At 43.6% G+C, this 17,162-nt stretch overlaps 1 protein-coding gene across 2 annotated transcripts; it reads left to right on the top strand.

The window, feature by feature from the left end:
• The first annotated feature begins 1,112 nt into the window (after window positions 1-1,112).
• On the top strand, window positions 1,113-16,158 carry LOC311238999 (mitochondrial fission factor homolog A-like). 2 transcript variants are annotated; one of them, XM_084327216.1, is made up of 8 exons: window positions 1,213-1,249; window positions 1,714-1,831; window positions 2,007-2,243; window positions 2,660-2,838; window positions 3,569-3,660; window positions 4,375-4,545; window positions 13,139-13,214; window positions 13,660-16,158. In XM_084327216.1, exons 3-8 carry the CDS (start codon window positions 2,027-2,029, stop codon window positions 13,789-13,791), a joined length of 867 nt encoding a protein of 288 aa, XP_084183342.1. In that variant the 5' UTR covers window positions 1,213-1,249; window positions 1,714-1,831; window positions 2,007-2,026; the 3' UTR covers window positions 13,792-16,158. The 2 variants fall into 2 exon arrangements, with proteins under 2 accessions (XP_084183341.1, XP_084183342.1); XM_084327215.1 differs by lacking the exon at window positions 1,714-1,831 and having other exon boundaries at window positions 1,113-1,249; window positions 2,022-2,243.
• The last annotated feature ends 1,004 nt before the right edge of the window (window positions 16,159-17,162 follow it).

Below are 17,162 nucleotides of genomic sequence, written 5' to 3'. Positions count from 1 at the left end.
AATACAGTACGGCTCAATACATACAATTGTTAAGGGGATGCAGACCTGAGAAAGACGTTTGTCTTGTTTCCATCAGGGTCCCCCATTTTCAATTCATATAGACATTTATGACATACACAACATACATGACATTTATGGCATAGGGACATATAGGTATTTAGTACTGATACATTTGTGACATAGGCGGTATTCAAATATACAGTACTGTTACCCCTAGATCCTGACAGAGTATATACATATGATGGGGAGGGGACTGTACATTAGGAGGGGGTGGGTGGGTGGGAGGGAAATATACATACGGCGGGGAGGGAATATATACATGCGGTCGGGAGGAGACTGTCTATTAGGAGGTGGTGGGGGTTTTGGGCATTTACGGTGGCCAGTTTCGAATTGCAGCCTCCCGTAGGTGCTCTTTAAGGGCGGTTTTGAATGTGGGCAGGGATTCACATTCCTTTACAGCTTTGGGTAGGGCGTTCCACATTGTTGTGGCATAATTGCGAAACGTGTTTAGTCCCTTGTTTGAGCCGAATCTGGGTTTAACATGATTTGTTGAGCTTCCTCTGGTGTAGTGGTTGTGGTATTCACTGACCTTTGGGAAGTATTTTGACATGTACATGGGCACCCCGGTCGTATAGTGTATCTTGTAGACCAGGCCCATTGCAAGTTGCTGTACTCTGTCGTCTACTCTAAGCCATCCTAGGTTGGCAAAGTGGGCAGGGGTGAGGTGGGTTCTGGGGTTCAGGTCAAGTAGTAGTCTGACCAGTTTGTTTTGTGATGTTTGTAATTTTGTTTTAAGCGCCTTTGAGGTGCTTTGGTACCATGAGGTGCACGCATAGTCATAGTACCCTTGAATGAGTGCTCCTGCCAGAGTCTTCAGGGTATTCTTGTTTACCAGAGAGGAGATCCGGTACAAGAATCTAGAGTAACATCTGACTCTACTCAGAACGGACACTTATTGATAAATCGAGCACGCGCACGCGCACACACTCGCTAGTAGCAATAGGCTTGCGGCTCTGCAGATATACCCTACTCGCTAGTAGCAATAGGCTTGCGGCTCTGCAGATATACCCTACTCGCTAGTAGCGTTGAACGTGTGACAGTTTGCACGGGATCGTGCGCTCGTGCATCAGCCGTCCGGGGGTCGCTTTTCATGTAATGTAATAATAATTCACGTTATTCATTGTTGTAGCTCGTCTTTCGACAAATGATCATTTAAAAACGAAGAGGCCAGACAACGTTACCGTTCACGGTAAGTGTGTACAAGAAAGAAGCTATAGCTTCTTATAGTATAATACAGGCTGTCTCATCATAGCATGCACTTGTCATGTAACGTTACGTTATTATCGTTAGAAAAAAATCAAATGAAAGACTCATCAGATATGGCAGTTGGCACCATGTTACATAACGTTGACATTATAACATTAACTGTTAGTCGGGTGTCAACGGCATCAATCGCACCATTCGAACAAACATAGGCTACCGTTAGCTACTAGTCTAGTTAGCGTAGCATTATTTCGAGTAAGGTTAGATTAAAGACACAGACTACAGCTGCCACCCGCCCCTTGGTCTTCATTGGGTATTATTTTGGTTTCTCCGCGGGACAGGACAACATGCCTTCTTGAATGGGCCAGAGATCCTGTTTTGGACAGCAATACTATACCACCCACGCCGTTGAGCCTATTAGTACTAAATTCAGCATATTTGTCGTTTTAGATTAACATAAATATGCTGCTGTGAAGTGTAAACAGCACGGCCAGGATAACGTTATGTCCATACTCAGTATTAACTTGCAGCAGGAGGGCAGAAGACATACTGTACAGACGTCACATCTGTAAGGAAATTCTTCAATAACATTACACACGATTCATTGGTGATATGGTTGAACTATCATTAAATATGTATAATATAAAAATACAGACTGTAGACAAACTGGTAAGTGTCCATTTTAACAATGTAGCTTGGTTAACCTTTAATATCATGTGTATTCCTCTTTTTTGACATGTGAGAGCTTACTATTGCAGGCCGGATGAGTGGGCCAACCTTCCTCGCCCCCTCTGCGGAGGTGGCTCAGATGAACCGCATCCATTACGAACTGGAGTACACAGAGGGCATCAGCCAGCTCATGAGAATCCCAGAGACCCTCAAGGTGGCTCCGGAAAACCAAATGGGGTCTCTGCCACTCCAGCATCCTCTGCTCCACCAGACCGCTCTGATGCATGTCCCAGAAAGGATCGTCATAGCAGGTCAGCTCAGCACTACAGAATGCATCCCATAGTAGAGCATGAAGTATGCATGTCAGAAAGAATTTGGCAAGAGTCAGAAATGATCAAAATATTCAGCCATCTGTGCACTGCAGCATACAAAATGCACCAACATCATGACAATAAATGGCATCTGAGACAAAAGTGGAGCAACCCAGTGCATCAGGAAACAAGAGAGTGAATGACCAAATAACTTTGTGTCTGTGTGACATAAGATAAGTCTTTACTGAACTCAGCTGGTCACAACAACGGTTCCTATTCTTCTGTCTCTTGCTCTATGTCAATTGTCCCTGTTCTCACCTAAACCCTCTCCATCATACTCCTCCACTTATCCTCTAAAGTTTGTCTAAACATCCTTCTCCTGTCCCTCTCCACTCTTCTTTTCTTCTCTTTCTCAGGGGACGATGGGGACTCTCTGTATTCCCACCCCAGAGACCTGGACCTGATCCAGTCCACCCCACCTGTGGACCTCTTGAACATGAAGGCCCCACCACGTGTCCTCACCCTCACAGAGCAGCCGCTGGACTCCCTGGAGACTGACCAGACTCCCCCTGCACAGACCCACGTCAGCCAAGGGGTGAGGACAATCACATTTTTGGCTACTAAATGTTCTTCTTTTCTTAGTTTTCTTATTGTGATGAAGCATTGCTTAAGAAATCACTAAGTGTAAATTGAATTACAGTCCAGGCAACCATTCTGTGCTGTGTCAAAGGTGTGAGTTTTCTACAATTTACGGTGATGCGACTATATATACTTTATGAGAAATACTGCTGAATATCAATTCCACCCACTGTATTAGACATTATACAGGGGAGAGTGGTGGGAGAAATAAGAGTGAGGGAAATGAGACGACATGTACATTATATGACAAATGTGTGTAGGGGCGACAGTGGCTCAGGAGGTAGAGCGGTCGCCTGATAATCGGAAAGGTTCCTGGTTTGATTCCGGCTCCTCCCGGCAACGCGTCGAACTGTCCTTGAGTAAGACACTTAACCCCCAGCTGCTCCCGGTGAGCAGGTTGGCACCTTGTGTGGTTGCTCATCGGTATGTGAGTGAATGGGTGCATGTAAGGCATACGCTTTAAAGTGCTTTGGATAAAAGTGCTATATATAAACGCAGTCCATCCATCCATCCATCCAAATGTAACATCTGGACTCACTATTGCAAGCACATGAAATATACTAATATAATATTACTATAATAATATGAATACTAATATTGACAATTGTGTACTTACAAGTCCAGAGGTGTTTATTACTCCCAAAGATGATTTCTCTCTGTGTTTCATCTCTGCACATCGCTCATAGGTCCATTCTCATTCCCGGACTCGGAGGGAGCGAAGTGCCAGTGAGAACATGGCTGTCCGCCACACCAGCCAGCTGAGCAGAACTGACGCCAGGTGAGAGCCCGTGCAGAGCAGAGGTACAGAGGCATCTCTCTGTGTAACGCCGGGACCTCACCAGGGGCAGGCACTCGCAGGTTTTGTGCGAGAACAGCGCGCGTGGCCGTCCACACCGAGTCCGACTTCAGAGTGGGCGAAATCGCACGGAGGAAGGCACATTTACATTGGAACAGCTGTAAATGCCTATAGTCTATATCCGAAGTCAGTCCCTGTTTGAAGATTCTTTTAAGATTTCCAGTTCCAGTGTTCTATTGTCCATTTTGCATGTATAACCTGTTATTATCTCATTAATTAGAATGTTAGAATTAATTTTAGAATCATGAAATCAGTGTGACTGTACTCCTGCAAAAGTATAGTATGGTTTATTTGTATTGGGAAAGATAGACACATTAGCTGGTTGAACAACATCTATATGTGTGGTAATAATGCAGATATTGAGTGTATTTCTGCCTCAAATTCCAACCGAAGCGAAAAAATACGCTTCCAGCCTGCGAGTCGCCCACCCGCTTGCGGCCGGTGTGAACAGCGACGCCCGTTAACATGGGAGCGAAAGTGAAGCGCTGATCGCTCGCCCGCCTCGCGCCCGCGTTTGGGCTGTAACACTCGTCTCAGTTTCTACTTCTTCTCTATCTTCTATCTTACCTCATGCTCTCTTAAATAGTCTGTTTACTTTCTTCCTCCTCCTACCCTTCTTTTACCCCCGGCCCCCAGCATCACCCCTTCCCCCTCTGTGCCCCCAGTCCGGGTCTGCCCCCCCCTGTGCTCACCTGAGGACGCCAACGTGAACCTGTTCACAGCCGGGGGGTTCCTGACGTACGTCCAGTCCACCACACGCCGGGCCTACCAGCAGGTCATCGAGGTTTTGGATGACAACCCCCGCAGGTGAGCTATTCACGTTTGATGCCTGATAACTCTCACAAGCCGCAATTGACCCCTATCTCAAACCCAGCCCTCGTTTCTTGATCCTTTGAGGAAAGCAACAGTTGTTATTGGAGGATCTAGCAGGGGTGTAACGGTACACAAAAACCACGGTTCGGGACGTACCTTGGTTTTAAAGTCGCGGTTCGGTACGGCTTTTTGGTACAGTGGGGGAAAGTTTAAGTTTATTTATTTGGCTTTCCATGTTCCACTCAGGGGTGATGCAGTAACTGTTAAGTAGGGCTGTCAATGAATATTCTATATTAAAAATAATAATTAGGGATGCACCGAAATTTTCACCGAAAATATATCACCGAAACAGAAACAACCTGTAACCTAACGCGTGTTGTTGTGATGATGTCATCAAAACGCGGCTTCAGTCATTACATGCGCAACGTGAGCTCTTCAGTCCTGCGTTCTGCAGCCTGTGATAACTCCTCTTGGGACTCGGGGGAGTCGCGCTGTTTTCTATGTAAACTCTGCGCACAACGCGTCCAATAAATGCGTCTTTAACATGCTTTATATCCTTATTTACTATATGCCCGTCGTGGTTAATCACTGAGTGATCTAATATGCATAATCTTCAGAGCGAGAGGGGAAGGGATTGTGTTTCTCACATTGACGCTGTCTGTCGTTGATAATATAATCTGAAGAGCATTATTATTATTATCATTCTCGAGCATACACGTCGCGCGTCTACTGTGCCAAAGTCAAGAGAGCACATTCATCTGGGGACTAGAAAGGTGCGCTCAGTAGAGCACAGATGTCCATGGCAGCAGCCACACATGTCTTCTCTCTCTCTATCTATCTATCTACCTCTCTCTTTCTTTCTTTCTTTCTTTCTCTCTCTCTCTCTCTCTCTCTCTCTCTCTCTCTCTCTCTCTCTCTCTCTCTCTCTCTCTCTCTCTCTCTCTCTCTCTCTCTCTCTCTCTCTCTCTCTCTCTCTCTCTCTCTCTCTCTCTCTGATTGATTGATTGATTGAAAACTTTATTAACAGATTGCAGAATGGGTACAATACAGTACAGCTCAATACACACAATTGTTAAGGGGATGCAGACCAGAGAAAGACTTTCGTCTTGTTTACATCAGGGTCCCCCATTTTCAATTCATCAGGACATATATGACATACAGATACATTTACATTTACATTTAGTCATTTAGCTGACGCTTTTATCCAAAGCGACTTACAAGTTCTGTACGACAAGCCATCAGGAAGAGCACAACTCTATCAGAGCACAACTCTATCAGAGTAACAATGTTCATCAAAGTGTTGAGTGCTACAGTGTAGGTTAGTTTATTAGGACAAGTGCATGACAGTATGGTTAGTTAGGGTTAGATTTTTTTATTTTTATTTTTTTTTTATTCAGATAATGGTTGAAGAAGTGCGTCTTTAGTCGACGGCGAAAGATTGGACGTGTTTCGGCTGTCCTAACTGGGGTGGGTAGTTCATTCCACCATTGTGGGGCAAGGACTGAGAATAGGCGACTTCTCTTTGATGACCCTCCCGGAGCTTGGATAGGAGTAGGTCTGAGGCGGCCAGAAGATGCAGAGCGTAGGGGTCTTGAGGGTGTGTAGTTAGAGACCATTGACCGGAGGTAGGCGGGAGCAGTTCCCTTTGCCGCACGGTATGCTAGGTCGAGGGCCTTGAAGCGGATTCGTGCAGCAATGGGGAGCCAGTGCAGGTCCCTAAGAAGTGGGGTGACATGGGCCGACTTCGGTAGGTTTGAGATCAGGCGGGCCGCTGCGTTCTGAATGAGTTGAAGAGGCTTAGTGGCAGTGGCCGGGAGGCCAGCGAGCAGTGCGTTGCAGTAGTCGAGGCGGGAGATGACTGTTGATTGGACGAGGAGTTGGGTGGCTTCTTTTGTCAGGAAGGGGCGTATCCTTCTGACGTTGCTCAGGAGGAATCGGCAGGTTCTGGTTGTCGCTGCGATGTGAGCAGAGAAGTTCAACTGGTCGTCGAGGACAACACCAAGGTTCTTGGCGGTCGGGGACGCGGTCACAGCTGCATTCTCGACTGTGATGGAAAGGTCGGTCAGGGGGGAGGATTTGGCCGGCAGGTGGAGCAATTCTGTTTTGCTTAGGTTCAGTTTGAGGTGGTTGGTCGTCATCCAGGCGGAGATGTCGGACAGACAGGCCGAGATCCGCTCAGAGACGTGGATATCTGAGGGAGGGAAGGAGAGGAAGAGTTGAGTATCGTCGGCATAACAGTGGTAGGAGAAGCCATGAGACGTGATAATGTTACCCAGTGATTTAGTGTAGAGGGAGAAGAGAAGGGGTCCTAAAACCGAGCCCTGGGGGACACCCGTCCGCAGGGGGCGGGTGGCCGACAGGGTCCCTCTCCATGACACTTGGTAGGAGCGGTCATTGAGGTATGATGACAACCATGTCAGCGCAGAGCCAGCCACTCCCATTCCTGCGAGGGCCGCGAGGAGGATCTGGTGGTTGACTGTGTCGAAGGCTGCAGATAGATCTAGGAGAATCAGGACAGAGGAGAGGCCTTTCGCTTTTGCTAAGTGAAGTGCCTCTGTGACCGCAATGAGGGCTGTCTCTGTGGAGTGACCAGTCCTGAAGCCTGACTGATTAGGGTCATTCTGTAAGAGATAAGCAGTAAGTTGGTTGGATACAGATAGACAGTACTGCTACATCTATATATTTATGACATACCAGATTTGCAAATACAGTACTGTTTGTGATACAAAAAGAGTCCAGAAAAGGCAGTATATTCATTTGACGTAGAAACTGTACATTGGAGGAGGTGGGGTGGGGGTTGGGTAGGAGGGGTTGGGGGGGGGGGACACTGTACAACTGTACAAGCAAAGCTGTACATTGGAATATTGACAACCATACTAGGTAATTTACTGTACATTGGAGGGGGTACTTTTATATAAAATGCTTACTGTAGCCACTACAGTAACATCATTAAGTCTGCTACTGTATAAGCTATTCTCCCTCTCATGTGTGCAGATCTTTATGCAGTTTTAAAACACATTGGCTTTGTTCTGAATGCACTTTGTAGTTATCCTACAGAGAAAAGAAAATGCACTTGACTTGGAATTAATGTACTGTATGCATTCAGAAGTGCTGAATAAATGTTTTATGGACCCATAATAGTGATTATTTATTATTTAACTAAAATTTTTCCATAATCATATATTTTTCCATAATCAGGTAGCTGAACAACATTGGTAAAAAAAAATCTATTCTATGAATCATTTTCGGCCTTTCGGCATTCGGTTTTCGGCCAACTGTTTCCTATTTTCGGTATCGGTTTCGGCCAAGAATTTCCCATTCAGTGCATCCCTAATAATAATCGACTTCTTAAAAAAAAAATTATATATATTAGATTGTGCGCGTGGGCCTGAATGCGCTGCATGATGGATAGGAGACACGCGACGTCATTGAACAACAGCGACCACCATCCATCAGGGTAAAATGTTATTGAATAGAGAAAGAAGCATCATGCAAGTCCCTAACGGTAAATACTATTTCCCGTTTCATGCCAAGGAAAATGTATCAATTCAAGTTTATCACACTTTGTTTTTTCGAGGCGTGTTGCTGTATATGAATGTCTGTTCTATATGCCGCAAACTATCATTAATTTGATCTCCGAGAGACAGCCCCTTCTCAACCAAACCGCCTCACGCAGAGAGAGAGAGAGAGAGAGAGAGAGAGAGAGAGAGAGAGAGAGAGAGAGAGAGAGAGAGAGAGAGAGAGAGAGAGAGAGAGAGAGAGAGAGAGAGAGAGAGAGAGAGAGAGAGAGAGAGAGAGAGAGAGAGAGAGAGAGAGAGAGAGAGAGAGAGAGAGAGAGAGAGAGAGACAACACCCCTGACGTTAGTAGTAGAGAGGTGTTTATTCTAGAGGTTGCCTGTACCTTCTACCACAGCCTAGAGGAAGCCTTTTAACCAAGTTGCTGAAATATCAGCAGCTCAAGCTGAACATTTCACAACTAGGCTACACTACACTACACTAGCTTTTCATTTTTGGCAGCCTGGGTCATGTTCACAAGCTGGTGGTTAGGGGCCTTCAGATGGCCCACATCTCCAAGAGAAAGGCTAAACAGTTAGCAAGGTATTGCTCTATATCTGCTATTATTGGTAGCCGCTCTATTTGGAGACAGCTTATGTTGTGGGACTTGTACAGCACTTTCATAAACTTTGTTGTTTTTAAATGTGCTCTATAAATAAAGTGGGTTGGATTAATTAATTAAGTAGCCCCTTTCGTGACTGAGCCAACAAGGTTTCACTCGGCTGTGTGATTTAATTCAAGGTGGATCGCTGTTGTCGTTTGAACAACTTCAAATTTCATGGGAACTACCAATCCCCCAAATCAAGAATGTTTAAGATGAATGAAGTAAGATTTTGATTATTTGAAATATGGCCTGTGTAGACTAAACTATGCACAGAATTATGTCAGTCTACAAGGTCCGGATTCTACATGGTCCGGCAATGTAGACCTTGTAGACTCCACTACAGACCAATTATCAGTGAATGTTCATGCATTTTTAAGAAGGGCAACTTCCACAAAAAAACAAAGAACTCACCAAAACATCTCAGTAGCACCTTATCTAAATTTTATTTCCTATTTTGTTTATTCATCCCAGTATCTTGTGGAATTCTACAAGGCATGTAGGTGTATATGTATTTGAGGATGATATCCTTCAAACAGGCAATAGTGATGATATAATTTGGGCAGTGCTGAGCTGGGTTACTTTCCTCCAGTGTATTTGTCCCCCGGCCCCACCCAATGGCCCCATGCGCGCGCACACACACACACACACACACACACACACACACACACACACACACACACACACACACACACACACACACACACACACACACATTTACATTTAGTCATTTAGCTGACGCTTTTATCCAAAGCGACTTACAAGTTCTGTACGACAAGACCGCAAGAAGGGTACAACTCTATCAGCTGAGTAACAATGTTTATCAAAGTGTTGCGTGTTACAGTGTAGGTTAGTTTATTAGGAAAAGTGCATGACAGTAAGGTTAGTCACGGTTAGATTTTTTTTTCTTTTTTTTTTCTTTTAATCATTTCAGATAATGGTTGAAGAAGTGAGTCTTTAGTCGACGGCGAAAGATTGGACGGGATTCGGCTGTCCTAACTGGGATGGGTAGTTCTCACACACACACACACACACACACACACACACACACACACACGCACACACACACACACAAATCGAAGTAAATTTTTTTTTTTTTTTTTTTTTTAAACTTCGATTTTTTTGTAATGTTCGAAGCTTGTGCCATCGAACGAAGCTTCGAAGTATTTAAGACGGCCCTACTGTTAACCCACATTTGTGTCAATATTGTATGTGTACGATGAATGCTGCACAGTCACAAACGTAATTGAATGACTCACAATGAGCTAATTGCACTGTTAGTGGTTATGTCCTTAATGTACTCTGTATTTATGTGGACATAAAAAGCATCTAAAATGTGTGTGTGTGTGCGTTTGCCACACTATGAGGCTATGCTAAATTACAGGTAATCTCTCGGTGTTGTGCGTGGGCTGAACGAACATCCGGCCGTTTGCACAAGTTATATTTTGGGAAGGGGTGAACTTGGAGTTCTGCATGCGCGTTCCGTTGGTGGTTAATGTACTGTTTAATTTGTTCGGTACACAACGCGCTCTGAACCGAAGGTCCAGTACTGAAACGGTTCAGTACGGATATGTGTACCATTACACCCCTACTAGCATAACATTAATTGAATTTCAATATTGGTCAATATATGGGCGGCTAGGTGGTGCAGTGGGCAAGGCGCTCACCACCAATGCAGGAGACGCTGGGTTCGAGCCCAGCTCTTCGCATTGCTATCAGCTTGGCTGGTCGTTCATACTAATACAATTGGCAGTATTAGGGGGTGGGAAGCTGATGGGTGGGGATCGGACGTTGTGGACAGCGACTCCTACAGGTCGGTTGGTGCGCCTGCGCAGCAGAATCAGGAAGCGACGGGGGCGGCGTGCCCTCCCACACAGACCCCCGACGCTGAGAGATCGCGCTGTGCAGGTGAAAAGATGCAACGGCTGCTTCCTCGATTACCGGAGGGGACACGTGATGTAAGGCTTCGTCCACATTGCAGCCGGCTTGTGGGAGGCATGGCCTAACAGCGTTCGAGACAGGGGAGGGTAGAATTGGACGATACGAAATTGGGATGGGAGAAAAATAGAAAATGGGAGAAAAAGTAGATAAAAAAAATATATTTGTCAATATATTGGCCCGATATATCGTGATATATTGGTTGATCCCTAGATTGGGCAGCACTCAGGCAGAAGTATGTACACAGGTGGGCTATTGGTGAGCAACTGTTTCCCCTGTGCATTCCCAAAAATGTGTTTGCTGTTCATTTGCTTGATAAAACAAAGATAACTTATTTTCCCTTCTAAGGGAGTCATTCATTCAGACAAGTTGGCTGTGATGGTAGAGAGGCAGTTCAATTTGTATGCAGAGTTATTAACTGGCTGTGACCTGTCCTGATGTATACTAGGCCTGCCCCGACTAAGGATTTGTATAGTCTACTTTGATTGGCCAAAAAAAGATATATATAGTTTTTTTGGATCATTCCATTTGGGCTGTGGGGGGTGCTTAATGTCTGAAGGAGTCGACTGAAGGCCTCTTGGCAGTTGACTACGGCTCCTTTCGATCGATTAGTCGACTATTTGACTAGTCGGGGTCAGCCCTAATGTATACCTGACCAGGGTGTGTGTGTCTGTTAGTGTCTCTGAATAATAGAAGGGCAGACAGACTATGAATGTTTAGCATTGGCTCATGTTCAGCATCGTTAACAGGAAGCGCCTGATATAGAAAGCCTCTTGTCATCTCCCAACAGTTAAGCTCACACACTGCAGTCATGACTTTTCACCTGGACTGACATCTCTTATAGACGAGGCAGCAGTTTGCCAACCACAGTGAAAACTGACCTGCCAAAATGGAATATACTAGTGCTTATTAGAAAGACACCGCTGCCCATCAATTTCAACTTGAACTTGACTCCGTGCTTACGTCTACGCACAGGTCAGACCATGCGTACCTGGCGCCCAGTGGTAGAATATATTATTACAACAAGGAAATGAGCTTCTGTGCATAATAACACTGGCATGTTCTGTACGAACCGTAGTTCATTATAGTTCATTGTAAAATAGCAACAGTAGTGTAATTACTATAAATAGCATTTGGAATAATAGATCTTTCTCTCAGAATGAATGCAGCATGGTTTATATAGCGTTATCGGAATATACGGGGTGTAGGCTACTGACTGACTGCGCTCCGCGTAGCTTGATTGATTGATTGATTGAAAAGTTTATTAACAGATTGCAGAATGGGTACAGTACAGTACAGCTCAGTACATACAATTGTTAATTGGGGATGCAGACCAGAGAAAGACTTTCGTCTTGTTTACATCAGGGTCCCCCATTTTCAATTCATCATAAATCATAAAGCTCAACTCGTTATTATTTTGCGCAGACCGCAGAAACACGGGAACGTTTTGATTATATTTAAAAGGCTTTACGTTAAACGAAACAAGTGGAATTTCGAAGCTGTAAGCAGAATACAAGTCATATGAATATAGTGTTCTTCCCCCTTTTTACTGTATAAGAAAGAATAGAAAACGCATTGCAATGACACCAGATAGTGGACAGACTATGTATATGATGGGATTCAAGTTCGCGTTTTTGTTGATCATAGGCATGCTGTCAGAGTATGATATCTTAATCAAACATTCTAGAACATTTGTCGTCACAGATCATGTCCTAATAGAACATAGGCTATGGCATGGATCGTGATATTGTGTGGACTGTTATTATTACTGTATACCGGTACCACCCATTGTGACAACAGCCTTGTGAGTCCCGCACACAAACATGATGGAATTCAAGTTCATGTATTGAAAGGCAGGCTACATCATACATGCAGTGAGATTCATTGTTCTTGTATATGCTCTCGTATTATTGTTTATATAGGCTACCCAATACTGACATCAAAATAGATTGTAGTATGCCTCTAGAAATCATATGCAGCAGGTATAAAATTGAGGAGAACTTTAATCCCTGGGTATTAATCAAACAACACGGGAAAAGGCAGTCATATTCCAGCGCGGTATTTATTAGTGTTTGCGCTGCCCAGGCAGCAATGGTTAATAGATATCATATCCGACATCACCGTAAGTGTACACGTCTGTCAGCCTGTCTCATGACACGCTTCCCTCGGCTTAGTCCATTTTTCCACATTTCATGGGTGTAGTCCATTACCGTATATGGTTAATCGGGGCGTTTCTGGTATGCAAATACGTGAAAGTGTGCACGAGCCTCGGCGCAGAGCCAATGTGGGATTCATCATGACAGGTGTGCGTAGAGCCTGCGTACGCACGTGTGATGAATCCCGACTTCCCTGTGCGTACACTGGTTCTACATTCCGTGCTTACGTGTGGAAATAGAACATGTTCTACGCACACATTGATGAATGAGGGCCCTGGCCTGGATTATTGTGCTGCTGTTGGTGGTGTTGTTATTTAAGACCTGTTGCTTTCCACAGGCCCCACTTGGACCTGGCACTGGACATGACCCCTGATGATACAGGTTTTGTGGATGCCTCCTCACTACGACGACAGGTAACGTGGACATTATTTTAATAATAATCTAAAATCGAATAGGATAAAGTGATTTTGTTTGTGATCCAAAAAAAATTCGCTGAAAATTGTGTATCACGTGTTCTTCCGGCATGCACGAGGACGCACAAGCACGCCACGAGCAGAGGGGTGACTTGGAACCAAAAAAAAGTGTTGAATGCCCAAACGAATTGAATGCCTTTGTGCTTCAATTTGATTGGTCATACGATCGGATCTTCCTTACAAGCTAACTGCCTGTCAATCAAAAGGAGGTCGGACTCATTACAACTTCTCCAAAACCTAAACAAAGCTTTGTCTGGCTGGTTGGTTGGTTGAATTACTCAAAAGCTGATTGCAAGCTTGTTAGTCATCAGTTAGTTGACTGCTCCGTTTCAGAAGTTACGGCAAGTGAATCACAAATTGCTGTTTGGCTGCTTTGTCCACTCAGATTGTGAAGCTGAATCGCCGTCTGCAGCTGCTGGAAGAGGAGAACAAGGAGCGCTCCAAGCGAGAGGTGATCCTGTACTCTGCCACAGTGGCCTTCTGGCTGGTCAATACCTGGATCTGGTTCCGTCGTTAGGATGAAACGAGGGCTAAGTTTCCCATATCATCCGTAGCCAAAGTTACGGTGCACACAGACACACACGCACTCAAACAACTTGGTTGACGGGTCATTCTGTAATATTTTCGGCTGTGTGAGAGGCTCATATTGTCTACCGTTTTTGACCAAGGAAGTCTTTATTTTTTTTAATGTATTATTATTATAATTTTTTAGCATTAGTCTTTCAAATAAAAGTTGTAGAGCACCGAAACTTTCAAAGGCCGCTATCAACTTCTCTTCCATTTTGAGGAGAATGGTAAGACTTATCATTCCAGTCATGACAGGTGGAGCATTTACTTACTGAACGGTTGTCGTATCGGTAGGGAGACGACTTGGCACAAATTAGTATTTTCTGTTGATGGATGGTGATTTCCAAAGGTTCTGCAGTAATCAACTTCTCATGGGCAACAACAAACTAGTCGTCCGTCGCAATATCGTCATTGAGTTTCCCGGATCGATTGGCCCGACCTCCGGTGACGGGTTGATTAAGTTGCTGCCTGTGTGTATGCACTGTGACTCTTTGTTCAATTTGACAAACCCATTTGCACGACCACAAGATAGAATCTACTCAACATGAGTTGTGAGTTCCCTTCACCAGAAGAAGTTGTGAATGAGATCTTTTTTGAATTAGGAATTTGCCAATGAGACCATTTGTTGGAAAGATGAGTACAGTCCTAAAAGCGTTCTTTAAGAACTTCTTAAAGGACGCTACCAGTGTTTTTGACATGTTGGTTCAAAGTCATTCTTGCCTTGATAAAAATAAATCAAGTCATACTTTTTCTTTAGGTTGCATTGGAAACCCACACTGTGCAAAGCCGCCTGCCAATTAGAGGTTGGGGCCTTTTTATTTTTTATTTTATTCAGCTCAAAGCTGCCAGTGCCTCTGGGTGTCTGAGGGAAACCTTTGTTGCTCATCGCTGCTGTCGGGACAAAACCTCATAACTCCAAAAACCCAACTTTTCAGCAGATGAAAAAAACTAACACAGATTTGAGGGTGAATAGAGTTAGGAGGTTTAGACAGATGATCGGTTTAATGCTTTTCCATTGTTTAAACTTTGTAAAACCCACACACACATATGGAGGATGATCTACGGAGTTGATTTATATAATAAAAAAATAAATAAAAAAAATGGAGTTATGAGGTTTTGTCCCGACAGCAGTGTCATGCATGATGTAGTGCTGATGCAAGGCTTGACAAGTGATGCCCAGCTTGCTCTATTTCTGCCGGACAGGTGAGCTCACTCTTGCTAACTTCTTCCAAGTTGCCTAAACATTGTCTAAAGGGAATAAGAGGAATTCTTCCTCACTGTATTATATCATAATGGCAAATTCAGAAAACATGTGACACATAAGAGGTTAGCATGGCATTTTAGTGAAATTGTGACTTTCATGGGTTTATGTGATACGGATACACTGGTAGCACATGCAGTGATGAATTGGCAGTAAATAACTACAACATCTTTTAGTAATGGTAAAAGATAATAAATGTTTTTAAACTGACTTCGAACCCACATGTCACTGGTATTGCCTTCTAAGCTACAAATGCTTTGGGAAACTAGCCCAGAACAAGGTTCAGGAATGGTTTTATGCCCTTATTCTTTCAAGTGTCAAATCCATTTACATGACTATATCTAGAGATGCCATAGCATTTGTCCTGAATGTCCTTTGAGTCCCATATGACATGAAATATTGAATTCCTAATGTACAATATCTAATGTTGTGCAATATCTCAGTAAAATCAGGACGTTTTAGCTTTAGTTCCACACTGCCCCCCTCCCCACTCTGGCAGCACATGCGTGGTGTGTTAGCCAGAAGACTTTTTATACCGGTACCCATAGCTTGATGAAGTGACTTAAAAATGAGTCTGGCTAGGGAGTTACTTTTTGGGATGTTGGTTGATGATGTATTTCTATCCTTTGATCTGTTTTCCCAAGAATTTTACCAATACTTTATTTATTTATTTTTTCATCTATCAGGTATTTATTCATTCAAGAACAAAAGCATGAACTCTCATAAGTGTCATTCATCATATTGTGTGATGGACGTCTTAGCACAACTGTTTGTATGATGCTGTTGTATATTTGATGTCTGTATGTATGAAACATCTCGTTCTTTTTTAATAATGCAATAAATGTGTATATCATGAAGATGTGTGTATATCATGAAGATTCATTTATCAGAGATACTAGGATATTTTGACCAAAAAATTACAAACTAGAATTTTCATCTGTTGTTCTGTACCATGAAGCCGAAGTTTTCAGTGGAAGATTTATTTTCTTGTAATATATGAATACATTCATTGTTTGTAAATATCTTTGCTGTAATAAATTATGGGTGTTTAGCTCAGTTCTTGTAGTTCCCTATCTTGCTCATCGCTGCACTCTATTGGTAAGGTGGTGCAAGAACAACTCAATGTTCTGGTTCTCTACAACTCAAGAAGCGAAGCATTCATTCACTGAATCTATTTGGCAAAATAAGACTATGTAAGAAGAAAAACAATCATAAATAACTAAAGTATTCCAAGGGTGGAATACTTGGAATAATCTGGATAACATTTTATATATAAAGAGTAATCTTTTCTTCTTTCTTTCTTTACACATCCACAGGGCTTTTAGAAAGGTGTGGAAGAAAGGTATTGCTTTTCCCCAAAGATATTGATGAAACATTTAAAAAATATATTTGCAGCTCCAAAATGTATGTTATTGTTTACATGTTACAGGCATGTATCCCCTCCCTACTTCCCATTTTCCCATGTAAAATGCACCTGCTTGAATAAATGACATGCTGGTGCTCTAGTGTGGCATCTAGTGGCTGAATGTTATCTATAGCATATTTAAGAGCATTTTTCGTCTTGTTACCAGGGCAGGGCGAGCTCTTGACCAAGCTCTCTTGCCTTTATAAAATGGTTATGTTAATAGGGACCACCGTGATTACCGCTTACTTGATCTAATAAACTGAAAAATCTACATAAAGTACAACTCTGTCTTCATTGTTTATGTTGCATCTAGATGTGACGGATCATATTGGTCTGCGTTGTGTTGATGTTAAATGTTAATGTCCCGAGGGGGAGTCGAACAGGGGAGCTCCCGCGCCGCGGGCGATGACACAGGCCGCTGCACTAAGAAGTGAATCCACACCTATGTACCGTACCTATGCATCTGTTAACCCTGTTATGAGGAAGTGACTTTAACTTACCAGCCCGTAATGCCACAGTCACTTGTCAACACCCCTGTTTCTGTGACTGTGGATAGACTCACAGGCTTCCCCGTTACACTCACCTCCCTAAATTCACGCCCCTCAGGACATCCGGGTCACGGCACCACTGTGACGGATCATATTGGTCTGCGTTG

The sequence above is a fragment of the Notolepis coatsorum genome, assembly GCF_963971535.1.
Source record: "Notolepis coatsorum genome assembly, chromosome: 13".
In the NCBI taxonomy this organism is placed as follows: Eukaryota; Metazoa; Chordata; class Actinopteri; order Aulopiformes; family Paralepididae; genus Notolepis; species Notolepis coatsorum.
Note: the sequence above shows the minus strand (reverse complement) of the source record. Positions and strands in the feature narration are given on the sequence as shown.

What these genes read in the sequence shown, in the direction of transcription:
- LOC311238999 (XM_084327215.1), top strand. Translation starts at nt 2,027, where the DNA reads ATGAGTGGGCCAACCTTCCTCGCCCCCTCTGCGGAGGTGGCTCAGATG. An exon ending in AGACCCACGTCAGCCAAGGG is followed by an intron (nt 2,839 to 3,568) that starts GTGAGGACAATC and finishes CATCGCTCATAG; the next exon opens with GTCCATTCTCATTCCCGGAC. An exon ending in CTGAGCAGAACTGACGCCAG is followed by an intron (nt 3,661 to 4,374) that starts GTGAGAGCCCGT and finishes CCCGGCCCCCAG; the next exon opens with CATCACCCCTTCCCCCTCTG.